This window comes from Macrotis lagotis, chromosome 2 (assembly GCF_037893015.1).
Source record: "Macrotis lagotis isolate mMagLag1 chromosome 2, bilby.v1.9.chrom.fasta, whole genome shotgun sequence".
In the NCBI taxonomy this organism is placed as follows: Eukaryota; Metazoa; Chordata; class Mammalia; order Peramelemorphia; family Peramelidae; genus Macrotis; species Macrotis lagotis.
The window spans coordinates 277,399,227-277,416,937 of record NC_133659.1 but is presented as its reverse complement, the minus strand read 5'-3'; the positions used below and the strand labels follow the sequence as shown (position 1 = coordinate 277,416,937).

Below are 17,711 nucleotides of genomic sequence, written 5' to 3'. Positions count from 1 at the left end.
ACACACACACACACACACACACACAGCACAGTCATCATCTAACTGCACATATGAGGCACAAGGGAAAGAACTTATGACCCAACACAGAGTTTTTACTTGTATAAATGGAGAATTGCCACTAACTGGATGTTGTAGCTTGGTTTATAGTCTATGTTCAGACCTCCTACCACTAGAGGGCAGGGTAATCCCTAAATCAGAGATGCCCTCAAAAAAAGGATCCTTTGTAACCAATCCATAATGGGACCATGTTTCGAATAGAACCATACTTAAAAACCTTTGATATTGATCCACCCTGAACATCTTGCAGCAGCACCATCATCTCCTTAGCGATGCTCCATCTGGCCATTAATTGAAGAAGGTTTCTGACCTCTACAAATTCAAAAATATCCCTTTCATTTTTATATGCAAAAATATGGTAAACCTTGGAATCATAGGGTATCATTTCATTCTTTAAAATATAAACTCCTTGAGAATAGGGATTATTTGTCTCCCTAATGCCCATCTTGTACAATGACTAGCACATGGTGGAGATTTAATAAATATTGACTGACAGAGAAACTAGTTCACTGGCTGTGGCCTAAGATTGGGTTCTTCTTATCTTGTATTTGATCTCTTCTTATGGCTAGCTTCTCCCCCAATAAGAATATACATCCTTTGAGACCAGGAAGGTTGTCTCTCACTTTTCTTTGAATAATTTCCATGCTTAATAAATATGTTTCCATTTTGTCTCAGAGAAGATAGTCCTCAGTGTTATTTATTACTAGCAAATCCTTGCTTTCTAGGGTTTTTTCCTTTTGCTTTGCTTTTAGAGCTGTTTTGATTTCTTGCTTTTTTACCTTTTAGACACTTGCCATCTAATCTATTTGTAGATTAATAATAGCTTCTGAAACAAAAGAGATAGAAAACTCTATTAAAAACAATGGCTGGTCTTTCATCCCTCTGGATGCCTTTGATAGACTCAACTCATTTGATTCTACTATCTCCCATATCTGCAATATTCTCTTCCCTCAATCTACTTTTCTAAACCCTGATTCTTTTTTCTTTTAGGCTTTTGTAAGGCAAATGGGGTTAAGTGGCTTGCTCAAGGCCACACAGCTAGGTTATTATTAAGTGTCTGAGTCTGGATTTGAACTCAGGTACTCCTGACTCCAGGGCCTGTGCTCTATCCACTGCGCCACCTAACCGCCCCTTAAACCCTTATTCTTTAAGACTCACCTTAGATGTTACTTCCTCATAAGTGCACTATAACTTTTCAAATTACTTTGTTTTTTGTGAATCATATTCTTCCCCTGACTAAAATATAAGCTCTTTGAGGGTAATAACTGTTTTGATTTTTGTTCTTGTATCTTCAGGCTAGCCTTGCCCATATTTTTAAAACTGTATGACTTAACCTTGCCCTTATTTAAGCAGTGTTTAATTGAATTGAATATAGATAATATTTTGAAAACCAGGCATTTAATCTCATCACCAACTCTGGAGCAAGTCTGTAAGAAACTACCATAACTTGAATATCCATCTAAGAGAATGTTGTCTACTATCACCAAAGAAAGTTTCTAAGAAAAAAAAGGAACTCTGGATCATTTTCAATGTGGCTCTATCATTTTGTCTGAAATGAATTCCCTAAATGTCAGATAGCATATTCAAATTCAAGTACTAAAACATACCCCAAAGCCAAATACAAATCATTTTTTAATTATTTGCTATTTTAGTTTTCCCAGACCTCTTCTCCCTCCATTAATGCTAATAATTGCATGCTGACTGTACCCTGAAATTAAATTAGCTGTTAGATCTTTAATTCTTGAGGTTTCCTGAATATATGAACAAAAGGGATTTGTCTTGCTGTAAATGATTTCAGGCATTCAAAATCCCAGAAGGAGTGGATGGCAGGAGGGCCTGGGGCTGGAACAAGAGAAGGTCAGACAGAGTGTCATAAAGACAACCAAGATATACAGGAAAAGAAGGCATGAGTTGAGGCAAAACACAGGAGATACTCATATATTCTACTCTACCAACACCTCATGGTTGAACTCTAGATTAAATTAAAAAAAATTAAAATATATATCTGGAATGTAGAAGAGAAGAATAAACTGCAAAAGAGGCTATGAGTTTAAGGTAAAATAGTGCAAGTCAGTACTTTGGACCTTGAGGTAAAAATAAGTTTCAGCAAGTGGAAAGATCATAAGAAATTACAGTGATGGCTGCTGATTTATATGTCTAGTGGTAAGGTCAGGGAATGAATCAAGATACTCTACTGCCAGGTCACCAGATAGCAGAGGAAGTGCTATCTGAATGTGAAAGACCCTTGATTAGTTAGAGCAGTGCAAAGAAATCTGCTCTGTCCTCACCCATCTTTGATCTGTCCTTGATAAATGAAAGACTTAAATCTCAAAATTCACCAATTTAGCACCTTTTATGTTGATTGATTATTGATTTTCAAAAATTACCTCTCACAGAAGCTGAACAGTATGTACAAATCTTAATCTGAAAACCTTAATGAATCTTTTTTAGACATTTCACATCACTTTCCCCTCACCTAACTGCCTTACTTCCTTTTCCTCCCCACCCCCCATGACATGTCTCTATGCCTCTGCCTGGTATAATGGTGGTGATGGTGGTGGTAATGATAGCAGTAATGATGGCATTACTATATTGCTCTGAGGTTTGAAAAGTAATTTAACAATATTATCTTTTTTAAGGCAGTCAAGGTTAAGTAAATCACCCAGGGTCACATAGATAATAAGTATTTTGAGTACAAATTTGAACTCAGGTCCTTCTGACTCCAGGACCAGTGCTCTATCTAGCTGCCCTCTTTAGAAATATTATCTCATTTATCCTGACAACAACTGTGGGAGGTAAATATAACCTCATTTAACAGATGAGAAAATTGAGGCAGACAGAAGTGACTTGACCAGAAATGTTCCCTTTCCACATCTAACTTTTGGAATCCTCAAGACTAAATTCAGAGGTGCTTGTATGGGGCTTTTGATGACAAATCCCATCAATTACTTTATATTTTATATTTTCATGTCTATATCTTTGCCCTAGCCCTAGAAAACTCTTCTTGTATCTACATCTCCAGCACCTTGTGCAGTGTCTTATAATAATTAGTACTTTTTAGTAGGTATCTTCTACAGGAAACATTTCCCAACTTCTCTTAATTTTAGTCCTTTCCTTTCTTAATTGTTTCTTATTTGTCCTGTATGTAGTTTGTACATATTTGTTTGCTTATTGTCTATCCCATTAGGTTGTAAACTCCTTGAGGACAGGAACAGTATTTTGCCTCTTTTCATTTCCCCAGTGAATAATGTCTGATATAAAATAGGCACTTAATAAATGTTCATTGACTGAAATGTGCTTGATAAATATTTATTGAATGAATTGAATTTGATCATATTGATTGCTCAATTCATAGATAAATGGTCAAAAGACAGGAACAAACTATTTTTAAAGCAAAAATAACAAACTAGTCATAAGAGAAAAGATTGCTCCAAATCATGATAATAAAAGAAATACAAATCAAAGCTACAAGGTTTTATCTCACCGACATCTAGAAAAATGGAAGAAATTACAAAAGATCAAAGTAGACCATGCTGGAATGGCTGTGGGAAGTAGCTTTTTAGTAGAACTGTGGTTTGGGCCAACCATTTGGGGAAATAATTTGAAATTATGCTTTTTTTTTAAGTGACTAAAATGACCATGGACAGCTAGGTAGTACAGTGGGTAGAGTGTTAGGCCTGAACTCAGGAAAACCTGAATTCAAATTCAACCTCAAACACTTCCTAACTTTGTGACCTTGTAGTAGCTACTTTATCCCTCTTCCTATCTTTCCTCATCTATAGCTTGAATTAGAGAAGGAAATGGCAAACCACTCCAGTATCTTTGCCAAGCAAAACCCAAAAAGGGTCATGAAAAGCTGGACATGACTGAAAAAGAACTAAAAACAAAATGACCATAACCTCTGACCCAGAGCAACTTTTGCTCGGTATTTTTCCCCAAGGAGGTCAAAGACAGAAAGAAAGATTTCATATATCCTAAAGAATTCTTAGTAGTATTTTTTGTGGTAGCAAAGATCTCGAAGCAAAATAAGTGTTTTTTCAGTTTATTACTAAGTAAAAAAAATTTACTATGTCAATGTAATAGAAAATTTCTGTGTGATAAGAAACCTTCGATATGGTGAATTCAAAGCAGGGGATAATCGATATAAATTGATAATACAGGATTAAATAAGCAGAAAGAAAATAATATACATAGTGACTTCAACCGCAGTGAATAGACCTTGTCATAATGTTGAAAATAGATTCCAAGTTCTAACTGTTGTGTGAGGAATTTTTGTTTTCATTTTAAAGCATTTTCTAAGATAATTATGGGCTATTCACTGTAGAAGTAAATGTCTCCCCCCTTCCACCATGTAGAATTCATTTCAAAATATCATTTGTGCCTTTTTAATGGTTTTTAATATTTTAATGGCCCAGGGCAAAGAGGAGTGCAGGGAATTATTACCACCACAATATGAAGTAAGCAGTTCAAAAAAAAGTATTTGTTCAACTACTTTACCATATGATTCTGAAAATAAAACTTTGAAGCCCCACCTGCTACCAGTGTTACAATAATGACTGCCAAAAACAAAGGAAATAATTAGATTAAAATCTTGCTAGCTTTCAAAAAGCACAGAGAACTACTGACTTTTTTTAGCTTAAAGGTCTAGGTTTTTTTTTTCCCTAGAGGGTCAGAGTATGGAATTTAATCTTATTTTACTATCTATTTATTGTACCTCTTTTTTTTAAAAGAAAAAAAAAAGCCCTAAAGTTGGTAAAGGCCAATTCAAACTCCTTTTTATTCAGGGTTTAAATTTATATTCAAATGAATTGCTTATATCTCAAGCCTTTTTCATAAAACATTTTTTTTCAATGCCTGCTAGAAGTAGATGGCTAACTGATCTAAGGATCAGCTTTATGATACCTAGACTTCCTGGAACCATAAGTTTGGTTCCCAGGAGAGCTGAGGTAACCTGGTCCTTTATTATTCTGTAAGAGATAAATGGAGTAGTGGGCAACTTCCTACATGAGGGTCTTTCAAAGAAAACTTAAAAGCCAAATTCCTCTGCGGGCCATGGAAATGCCATAATATTTTTCCCCCTGTAGAAAGTAAGACCTTGTATATTATCTTCGAAATCTATATGATTCCCTTAACCTTTTTCTCAGCTGTTTCACTGTTTCCTCAGTGAGCTTTTTCAGGAATGTCTGGCTTTGATGGATATCAAACCAGTCTATAGTTCTAACGTATCTTGGAGTGAAGAGTGTTTTATAAAAGCAAATTGGGTTCATTACCCATTCTTCTCTGTAATTTGCTAATTTTGGAAATGGTCAAGTGGAGAGGATGGACCTCACTACTTTTGCAACCTGGTAGATTTTATCATAAGCACTTTTTGTTGATAATCCAAAAGATTATTTTGTATTCTTTACAAACAATAAAGATAAGGCATACTTACAGATTTCTCTCTAACTGGCTGAATGAGGAAACTAACAAAAAAAGTGTATGTTGGATACAAGGTTATTAGACAAGGTTGCATATGAAAAAGATTCACTTGATTGGGTATTTTTTAGTTCTATTCAAGACTATTTTTCTCCAACTATTCCTTCAAAATCTTTTGGTCTGTTGAATTTTTTATGATAGCAGAATCTATGTTCCAGGACTATTTTCATTCATACCTACCCTCCCTAAGCTAAAAACTGGAAATGCAGCAGATAGTTGAATAAAAGATGCCCCATTCAAACATTTTAAAGCTTGCAGAGATCTAACACAACAAACCCACACTTACTGAGCTCAGGATTTTAAGTTGTATTTGTTTTTGTTATCTACTTCTGTCTGATTCTTCATGACCCCATTTGGAATTTTCTTGGCAAAATGAATGAAATGTTTTGCCATTTCCTTCTCCAACTCATTTTATAGATAGGAAACTGAGGCGAACAGGATTAAGTGACTTGTCCAGGGTCATGCAACTAGTGTCTGAGACTAGATTTGAACTCAGGAAATTTAGTCTTCCTGACTCCAGTCCCTGCATTCTAAGCACTTTGGTGCCACCTAGCTATTCTGGGTACAGCAAGGCAAAAAAAAAAATTGTTGAAAGAGGATCCAGAAGATAGAAAACAATCCTCTTCAATGGTTCATTCATCAGAATTACTTTTTTTAAAGGAAACTTGGAAAGATGGTATAGTAGAGAACAAAAGAGTAGAAGTCAGAGCATTTGATTTTTAATCTGTGTACTCAACAATTCTGTTTGACTTTGAACATCACATACAATTTCTATACCTCAATTTTTTGTCAGAAATAAATAGAATCAAGCCTAAAGTCCTCCCAGGCAAGAAGGGATGAACATGACAATAAATGTAAATAAATCTGTTCTCTGTAGGAAATATGTATAAAAAGTGACTTTACTTAATTGGTTACAAGAAAAAAAATGTTGATTTGTTTCTCTTCATTTAGATCATTAAATGATAAAAATCTACATCTAATATCATATAATTCTTCCTTAAAAAGAATCCAAAGAATAGTGACCCATATATGTTTCTAATGACAGGAACCTGAATCTGCATTTTCCATTATCAATATACATACTTAGGACTAAGAAAGTAAGTGACTGAGAGAAGATAGAGAGATTTGCAATTTGGTTGGTATTAGAAGAAATTTCCAGACAGTTGAAGTGCCATTTTTTTTCTTTCCCTTTTTTATGAATGGCCACAGTATCCAGTTCTCTACCCAAGCCATTCATAAAAATAAAAACAAAACAAAAAAATCAACCAACTTTCTGGATACAGTCTGGAGCTATTGGGTGCCAGAGGCTGGGAAAACATACTGGCAGCCGTCACCCCAACCCGCATTGAAAATATTCAAGGGTCTGTTTGTTTGGTGGTCTGAAAAGTATGAAGTGATCGGTGGAAGTGCAGCTGGTAGGAGGACTGGAGCAGACTAGGCAGAGAGCCAGAGCTGGCCTCGTTTCAGACATTGTCTTTCCCCTCATTGAAGTGTCAGAACCTAATTCATGGAAAATTGGGTGAGTTGGCAGCTCTTTCAGAGGATTTCATTGAGCTACAGAGTATGCAGGAGTCACATGAATGCAGAGTCTACAGCCAAAAAAATGTGGGGATTTCTGAGCAGTTGGAACTAGTCAGCCTGCAAAAATGTCTGTGGATTTGATGTGGTTTGAGAGTAAACATGTGTACAGGTGTAATCACCAAGAGGAGAAAGAGGGAGGAGAGTGCCGGAGATGGAGGTTACTGAAAGGCTCAATGTAGTCTATTCTTACAAATGACTCTTTTGAGATGAATAATCTCTTGGCAAGAACATTTGAGCCCTAAGGGGTAGAAAAGTTCTAATGAGCCCTGGGCAAACCATACACCTGGAGAAGACATCATCACAAACTGTGGTTTCAGGATATCTTTTCCTCTGTGTTTTAAAGCAAAGAAAGGGGCATACCAGAAGAATGATAAAAAAAAAAAACCTGAATACAATTCTCTTGCCCCTTTCTGTAATCATGTTCTCTGAGCCTTGATACTTTTAGTTTGATTATTTTTAAAGACACTAGGAAGGCAGCTAGGTGGTGCAGGGGATAGAATGTTGGACCTAGAATTAGGAAGACCTGAATTCAAACTCTGTCCTCAAATACTTACTAGCTGTGTGACCCTGGAGAAATGATTTAACTTATAGCCTCAATTCCCCCACCTATAAAATGGCAATAATATCATTATTGCCTTCTAGGTTTGTTGGGAAGATAAAATTAGATAGAATTTGTAAAGTACTCTGCAGATGATAAATGCTAGAACTATTAAGAACAGCAGATGCTCAAGTAACTGCTTAAGGGAAGAATATTGAATCTAAGAGAGGTATGTTTAGCCAAATCTCCATTATTTGGGAAAACAGAAGCCACTTTATTTCCAACAATGTTACCATAGAAACATTTTACCCATTCAACATTCAAGTGACTTGATAGGGAAGATGCCCCAGATTTGGAGCCAAAAGATTCAAGTTCTACTGAAAACAATTTGATCAAGTCATTTATAGGATGACTTGATGTAGAGCTAGAAGGAACCTCAAAAGACATCAAGTCCAATCCTTTCATTTAATAAATGAGGAAACTGAGGCCCAAGGAACTTGAGTGACTTGCTCAAAATTGAATTGATATTAAGTATCATGGCCTAATATTAAGTATTCAGACTCAGGTCACCTGGTTCTAACATTATTTTCTTCTGTCGCTCTGTTCTGAACCCCAGTTCCTTGATCTGTAAAATGAGGATAATACAATGGTAACATATCTGTTACCTACATGCAAAGTAGTGGAAGAAATTGCTTTAATATTTTTATTAAATGCCATATCAATGATTTTAATGTTATACTTAGACTTTTTTAAAGAATAACTATGAATTACTTGGGATCCAATCAAATACCTTGACTCCCAAATCAAGTAAAATTAATAATGATTCCTAAATAGATTTCTTTTAAAAGCAACCAAAAAGTATTTGAAACATTATCTTAAGCCTCCCTTGTTTCCTCAACCTATTCAAAACTAGTTTGAAACATATTGGAAAATCCATTAGGAATCCATTGTTTTAATCATAAAAGTAGCCAGATTCATTAGGTATATAAACCAAGATACATAACAGAATAGCTATCAGTCAGCCTACCTATGACCAACTGAGGAATGGTGCTAGAAGTCAACATCTAAGATAGTCACATTTGTACTAAATGTACTTAAATGATAAGTGTACTGTGTGTATATATATGTGTGTGTGTGTTCATTTACACATATTGTTATTAATAATCTGCATAGCATTCTTTTTTAGAATTGCTTTCCTTTTTTAAAATTACAAACTTGAAAACATTTACAAATATAAACATTTTTCTACACAAACAATAGAAAAAGAGAACTGCATAGAACAGCAAATTTTCATCTTTTAATATAATAGTGACAATATTGCTCTTCTTGTCTATGTCCCCTTCTGAGCTTTCTTCTGTGTATTTTTATGTTTTACTGATTCTCTTTTCTTTTTCTTCTTCGTTTCACTGTAATTGTCTTCCCTACTCCCTATATTTATTCTCCCTTAAAAATTCTTTCCTAGTAATAAATAAATATAGTCAAGAGAAAATAATAACTCATCCACAACTTTGTGTCTGAAAAAGTATGTCTCATTCTATAGCTCTCATCCATCATCTCTCCAGCCGGGTATGCATGCATCATTATCTGTCTGCTAGAATCATGATTTGTCATTGAATTGATACAAGTTCTCAAGCTATTCATGGTTGTTTTCTTTACAATGTTGTTGTTATTGTAAAAAACTTATTTTGGGGAGGTATCCTGATCCTACTATTCATTTTTGCCTCACTTTCATGTGAGTATTCCCATTCCTTTCTTGTTTTTTATGGTATATAACATTCATGTTTTATAATTCTTCCAGCCATTCCCTAATTGACATGCACTCATTTTGTTTCCAGTTCTGTGCTACAGATAGAGCAAAAAATATTACTCAAGTATTTTTGTGCATATGCATCCTTTATTTTTTAAATATCTTTGTATCATTGCATGAAAGGTTATATACAATTTCATGTGTTTCAAGTTAAAGCTCCAAACTGTTGTTCATAACGTTTGGACCACATCATAGTATCAACAGTACATTTGTGCTTATCTTCTCAGATCTTTTCAAATGGCTGTCATTTTCCCTTTTTTGCCATCTTGGGCAATTTGATGAATGTGAGATAGAACTCCCCAAATTGTTTTAGTTAGCATTTCCTCTTGATTTTAGTGATTCTTTATTCTTACTTTTTCATTGCTTCTTTTGAGAGTTCTTGGCCTTTTGTTCCTTCACATAACTATTGTTATGATTTTCCTAGTTATAGTAAGTAAGCAAAACTTTGATAGTTTAATTGATCTGACAATGTATCCAAAATAATTTAAGTAATTTTGCTATATTTATTATAATGGTACAACTATATCATGAACAATAATATCTCTCTAATATATTTGTTTATCTTTGTCTCTATAAATAATGTTTTCCAGTTGTAATTATTAATTAATTATTCTTGTGTATTTCTTGGTAACTGGAGTCTTAGATGTTTTATAAAGAATCATTTTTATCTTGAAATATCTTCTTAAATTTATGGATGAGTAGATAAATTTAGTTGAAATAATTCTTATCCTTGTCACTTATTATGAGTTTAACACTGCCTTTTTTTCTTTTTGCCAGCCACAACAGGTGATTCAAAAGAAGCCTGCTCAGGTAAGATATGAATTATCATTAATTCCTTCTCTGATTACTATTAGGAGTAAAATAAAAGTAATTCTTTCTCACATTTGTCCCTTCTACCAACACTCCCATATAATACATACAATCCTTCTAATCAATATTTTTATTTAGTTTCTAAGAACAGAAAGTATCACTTTTACTAAGAATTTTTTAAAATTAGAACTGATACTTCTCAGATTTAAGAAATATAATGTGAAGAGAAGGTGGAGTCTATATAAATTTATTTAACTTGTCTCAGTTTTCTGATCTGAAAATTAAATATAATAGAACTCAAGTTTGTTATGTAAATTCTTGGAGTAAGAGATATTCAATAGCAACTTGAGTTGCTATAATACCTCTTACTCCAAACGCATTCATGACCAAATTTTGCCCCTTTCCACATAATCATCCATTGAATTCATGGGAAATTTATAAGCTATATACATTCTTAAGTAAAAAATATTTCAAAACCCTTATTAAATGGTTTTTTACCATTACATATTACATCCTATAACATCTTCTGAAGTTTTTAAGACATGTTTAAATAATTATTTAGTATCATAGCCTGAAAAAGGATTTAATTGACAAAATTAGATTGATCTCACAAGTTAGGAAATCTTATCACACTGTTCTTAAATATCTCAATCACAGTGACTGCAAGTCTTTGGTAATGTCAAAATGCTTCCTTCTGGAGTTCTAAGTTAAGTTCATATAAGAAAAAAATCTATTTTATTCATTAAGAAAACAAATGAAGAGACAGCCTGGACATAGACTGGCTGTGTGTCTCTGAATAAGTCACTTAAACTTGTGGCAACCCACTGAAGTCTCTAAGACAACACCTTGCTAAAAGAGTTGCCAATCTGTGTTAGTAGAAGAAATTTCTTCCCGGGTGTTCCCTATACTTCTGAAGTTCATGATATAGTGAATTAGGCACTGGACTTGAAGGTAGGAAGATTGGGGTTTAAATCTTGCCTCATATGCTTATAAGCTATATGACCCTTGGTAAGTCATCTATCCTCTTTCTCCTTCTGTTTTTCATCTGTCACATGAGAAGTTTGAATTCAGTGACCTTCTAAGGATGTAAATATTTGATTTTATCATTTTTGAAGTGACTTCTGAAGAATAATGAATTATTGTCAAATGTTTAAATATTTATTATAAAGACCATGACATCTATATGTTCCTTTTTTCTATCAGGGTTAAATAGAAGTTGCCCAAATCTAAGTTAGGTATAAAGAAGACTTTCAGCAAGTGAGTTATTAAACTAGGACTTAAGAATCCCTTATAAATATGTCATATGTCCCGGAATTGCTCAAAATTAAGCCAACAAAGGACAACCTTTATCATTCCCACTATGCTGGAAAGGCTTTAGATTGACCTCTGTCATCCACAGATTATTCTTTTTTTTTTTTTTGCAAGGCAATGGGGTTAAGTGGCTTGCCCAAGGTCACACAGCTAGGTAATTATTAAGTGAGGCCAGATTTGAACTCAGGTACTCCTGACTCCAGGGCTGGTGCTCTTTCCACTGTGCTACCTAGCCACCCTCAAGGATTATTCTTGCTAAGTTCAAGACTCATTGCCAGAAGGGTAGCTAGCCTCCCAGATGAAAGGGTTTGTTTTTTTAAGTCATAACTGCTCCAGAAGACTGGCTACTAAGATATGGAGAATGTTGTCCTTTAGTATCAGTGGAGCAAAAGCCTACAGTTATGAACTCATACCTCTTTGGAAATACAAAAGTAACTGTTACAATTTTAAAAAAAAAAGGAAGCACAATAGCAAGGTAGAGATAAGAACTCTCTTGAACTCTCTCATTCCCCTTGAAATTTTAAAATAATGTTTCAAATCAAATTTGGGAGTGGCAGAACCAACAAAAGGTTGGGGGAAAATCTATTTTTAACCCAAGACAACTAAGGAAGTTGGCAGTTCTGGATCACAGAGCAAGCCTGCCCCAGCAATACAAACAGCAATTCTTGAAGGACATTGCAACTTTGAGAACTCTCAGCCTACAGACAATAAGAGGTAGGTAGACAAGTGGTCAGAAAGAGATCATGGGAAACCCTTCACTAGCACTGGGTTCAGATTCTTGTTATATTGCCCATTCACAGTTGCGGGTCACAGTTCTATAGAAGAAAAAAACTTCTTAAAACATAGAGGAATTGGTGGGCAATACTTGAAACTTAACATTGGAATTGACTTAAAGGTGGAATAACATTTACATTTAGTTGGGCATAGAAATTTAACCCTTCAGTGAAATTGGAAAGGAAGAATATATAGGAAAAGGAGAAAGGGAGGGGACTAAGAGAGGGCAGATAGATTAAAAGAGGCTGGATCAGAGGCAAAAACTGACTTATGAGGAGGGACCAGGGGTGGGGGGAAGAAAAGAGAAGAGAAGAGGAAAGAGAAACATGGGAAAAATTTAATGATAAATATGTAGTTATCTATCATAGCTATGAGTGTGAATTGGGTGAACTCATTCATAAAATGTAAGTGGGTGGCAGAAATATTAAGAACCAAGATCTAACAATAAGTTTTGTTTTACAAGAAACATACTTGAAACACACACACACACACACACACACACACACACACACACACACACACACACAGAATAAAAATAAGGGGCTTTAGATGAATGTTATTCTTCAGCTGAAGTTAAAAAAAAAAACCCAAGGGTAGCAATCATGATCTCAGACAAAGCAAAAGCAAAAAATAGATGTAATTAAAAAAAATGAGCAAGGAAATGACATTTTTTTAAAAGGGACCATAAACAATGAAGTAATGACAATATGAAACATGTATACACCACATGGCATAACATTGACATTCTTAAAAGAAAAGTTAAATGAGTTACAGGAAGAAATACATAGTAAAATGCTGCTAGTGAGGAACCTCAACTTTTCTCTCTCAGAGCTAGATAAGTCTAACAATAACATAAAGAAGAAGAAGAAGAATGATAAGACTATGAAATTTAGAAAAGTTAGATATGAGAGACCTCTAAAAAATTTGAATGGGAATAAAAAGGATTTCTTAACTACACATGGCAGCTGCACAAAAATAGATCATGTGTTAGGGTATAAAAACTTCACAACCCAATGCAGAAAACCCGAACTACTAAATGCATCCTTTTCATACTGCTATAAAATTAAATGCAATAAATGGTAGTGGAAACATAAAAAATTAATTGGAAATTGAATAATCTAATCCTCCAGAATGAGTAGATCAAAGAACAAATCATAAAAAAACCATTAATTTCATTAAAGAGAATGACAACAATGAGACAACTTTAAAAATTTATGGGATGCAACCAAAGAAGCACTCAGAGAAAAAGTTATATCTCTGAATATTTACTTTAATAAAATAGAAAAAGAGCAGATCAGTGAATTGGGTATGCAATTAAAAATTCAAAAATAACTATAAATAATATAAGATATTTAAGAGTCTAACTGCCAAGACAAACCCAGAAACTTTATAAATACAATTATGAAATAAATACTTTTTATACAAAAAGCTAAATCTAAGCAATAGGAGAAATATTCATTGTTCATGGGTAGACTGAGTCCATATAATAAAACCTAAATTAATCTACTTATCCTATGCTATGCCAATCAAATTGCTAAAATTTATAGAGCCAGAAAAAATAATAAAATTCATCTGGAAGAACAAAAGTCAAGAATATTAAAGGAATTAATGTAAAAAAATAATATGAAATCAAGCAGTACCAAATCTCAAATTGTATTACAAAGCAGTAATCATCAAAAACAATCTGGCCTAAGAAATAGAGTGATGGATCAGTGGAATAGAGAAGACATTAAATATATGGTAATAACTGATTGTAGCAATCTAGTAATTAATAAAGGTAAAAATTCCAACTTTTGGAACAGGAATTCATTTTTTGACAAAAATTGCTGGAAAAGCTAGAAAACAATTTGATAGAAACTACATACCAAGAAACTATATACCAAGATATAATGGGTGACATCATAAGCTAGTTAAGGGAACATAGAAAATTTTACCTGTTAGATTTATGGATAAAGGAAAAATTTATGACCAAACAAAAGGTAAAGAATATTATAAGATGTAAAATGAATAATTTTGATTACATGAAATTAAAAAGGTTTTGCATAAACAGTAGTAATGCAGCCAAATGCAAGGAAAACAGGAAACGGGGAAATTTACAGTCAAATTCTCTGATAAAGGCTTTATTTTTCAATTATAAAGAAAACAGTCAAAGTTATACAAATATATGTCATTGTTCAATTAATAAATGATGAAAGGATATTAACCAAGAATTTTTCATTTAAAGAAATAAAAGCTACCTAGAGTCATATAAAAAATTTCTAAATCACTATTGATCAGAGAAGTGCAAATTAAAACAACTCTGAGATGCAATATCACACCTATCAGATCAACTAATATGACAGAAAAGGAAAATGACAAATTTTGGAAAAGATATGGGAAAAGCAGGCACTAATACACTCTTAGTTGAACTGTGAATTGATCCTACCATTATGGAGAGCAAGTTGAGTCTGTGCAGAAAGATCTGTGCATACCCTTTCAAAGGAAAAGGAAAGGTATGTAGCTGCTTTTGTGGTGGCAAAGAACTGGACATGAGGACATGCCCATCAATTGGGAAGTGGATGAGCAAGTTATGGTATATGATGATGATGGAATACTGATTTGCTATAAGAAATAACTAACAAGAAGTTTTCAGAAAAAAACAGGAAGATCTCAAACTGTTTCATAAATCAGTAATTATCAAAACATTTGGGTATTGAGTAAGAAATAGAGTGATGGTCAGTGAAATCATTAGGTACAAATTACATTATAGTAAATGACTGTATCATCTAGTTTATAATAAGCCCAAAGATCTAAGCTTTTGGGACAAAAAGTCACATTCGACAAAAACAGCTGGGAAAACTAGAAAACAGTTTGGCAGAAACTAGGTATAGACCAACATCTCATGCTATATGCCAAAATAATGGAAGAATTTAGGACCAAAGAAGATATAGAAAAAAATTATGAAAAATACAAAATGTAAAATCATTTGATCATATAAAATTTAAAAGATTTTGTACAAATAAAACCAATGTAACCAAAATTTTAAGGAAAGCAGAAAATTAGGGGAATTTCTTTTTTACAAGTATCTCTGAGAATGGCCTCAGTTCTCAAATAGAGAGAGAAGTTCTTAAATTTATGAGAATATAAGTCATTTCCTAATTGATAAATGGCCAAAGGATATGAGTTGTTAGATGAATAAATTAAACCTATCTATAGCCATTTGAAAAAATGCTCTAAATCACTATTGATTATATATGTATGTATATATTCATATTCATATTCATATTAAAACAACTCAGAGGTACCATCTCATACCTATCAGAATAGCCAAATAGGACAGAAAAAGAAAATGCTGATTATTGGCTAGGACATTATTGCATTGTTGATAGAGTTGAGAACTGAGCCAACCATTCTGAAGAGTAATTTGGGATTATGCCCAAAGGCATAATACTTACCCTTTTATCCAATAATATCACTACTACTCCATTGAAGATAGCCCCAAATTGTCCCTGATTGTTACACTGATGGAATGAGCAAGTTCATCAAATTTGAGCATCACCCCCATGTTGCTGTTAAGGTGTACAGTGGTTTTCCTGGTTCTGCTCATCTCACTCAGCATCAGTTCATGCAAATCCTTCCATGCTTCCCTGAATTCTCATCCCTCCTGGTTTCTAATGTTCCACGACATACATATACCACAGTTTGTTAAGCCATTCCCCAATTGAAGGACATTTACTTGATTTCCAATTCTTTGCCACCACAAACAGGGTTGCTATGAATATTTTGTACACATAATATTTTTACCCTTTTTCATCATCTCTTCAGGGTATAGACCCAGTAGTGGTATTGCTGGATCAAAGGGTATGCACATTTTTGTTGCCCTTTGGGCGTAGTTCCAAATTGCTCTCCAGAAAGATTGGATGAGTTCACAGCAACACCTACAATGTAATAGTGTCCCAGACTTCCCACAACCCTTCCAACAATGATCATTGGCCTTTCTGATCATATTGGCCAGTCTGAGAGGTGTGAGGTGGTACCTCAAAGAAGCTTTAATTTACATTTCTCTAATAAGTAATGATTTAGAGTAATGTTTCATATGACTGTGGATTACTTTGATCTCCTCATCTGTAAATTGCCTTTGCATATCCTTTGACCATTTGTCAGTTGAGGAGATGACTTTTTTTAATTTTGACTCAGTTCTCTGTATATTTTAGAAATGAGGCCTTTGTCAGAAATACTAGTTGTAAAGATTGTCTCCCACTTTACTACATTTCTTTTGATCTTGGTTACAGTGATTTTGTCTGTGCAAAAGCTTTTAAATTTAATATGATCAAAATCACCTAGTTTGTTTTTAATGATGTTTTCCATCTCTTCCTTGGTCATAAACAGCTTCCTTTTCCATAGATCTGACAGGTAAACTACTCCTTGATTTTCTAGTTTGCTTATAATATTGTTTTTTATGTCTAAATCATGTATCCATTTGGATCTTACCTTGGTTTAGGGTGTGAGGTGTTGGTCTAATCTAAGTTTCTTCCATACTAACTTCCAATTTTCCCAGCAGTTTTTATTGAAGAAAGAGTTTTTATTCCAATAGCTGGACTCTTTGGGTTTATCAAACAGCAGATTACTATTATCATTTCCTGCTATTGCACCTAGTCTATTCCACTGATCCACCACTCTATTTCTTAGCCAATACCAGACAGTTTTGATGACTGATGCTTTATAATATAATTTTAGATCAGGTAGGGCTAAGCCACCTTCTTTTACCCTTTTTTATTGAATCCCTGGAAATTCTTGACTTTTGACTTCTCCATATGAATTTATTTACCACTTTTTCTAACTCCTAAAGTAATTTTTTGGGAATTTTGATTGGTAGGGCACTAAACAGGTAGTTTCGTTTTAGTAGAATTGTCATTTTTGTTATATTAGCTCAACCTATCCATGAACAGTTGATATTTGCCCAGTTATTTAAATCTAATTTTATTTGTGTGAGAAGTGTTTTGTAATTGTTTTCAAAAAGTTTCTGAGTCTGCCTTGGCAAATAGACACCCAGGTATTTTATATTGTCTGAGGCTACTTTGAATGGGATTTCACTTTCTAGCTCTTCCTGCTGTATCTTGCTAGTCCTATATGGAAAATTTGAGGATTTATGAGGGTTTATTTTATATCCTACAACTCTGCTGAAATCACTAATCATTTCCAGTAGTTTTTTGGAGGATTTCTTGGGATTCTCTAGGTATACCATCATGTCATCTGCAAAGAGTGAGAGTTTTGTCTCTTCCTTCCCAATTCTAATTCCTTCAGCTTCTTTTTCTTCTCTAATTGATGAAGCTAACATTTCTAATATGATATTGAATAATAGTGGTGATAAATGAGCAT

The 17,711-nt window shown here is 33.8% G+C and overlaps 1 protein-coding gene across 1 annotated transcript in view; it reads left to right on the top strand.

Moving 5' to 3' along the window:
- HMGA2 (high mobility group AT-hook 2) overlaps positions 1 to 17,711 on the top strand; it is a 196,400-nt gene that overhangs the window by 155,656 nt on the left and 23,033 nt on the right. Inside the window, exon 4 of the mRNA XM_074226212.1 lies at positions 10,236 to 10,268. Coding sequence (XP_074082313.1) covers positions 10,236 to 10,268 — 33 coding nt within the window. The remainder of the gene's footprint in view (positions 1 to 10,235; positions 10,269 to 17,711) is intronic.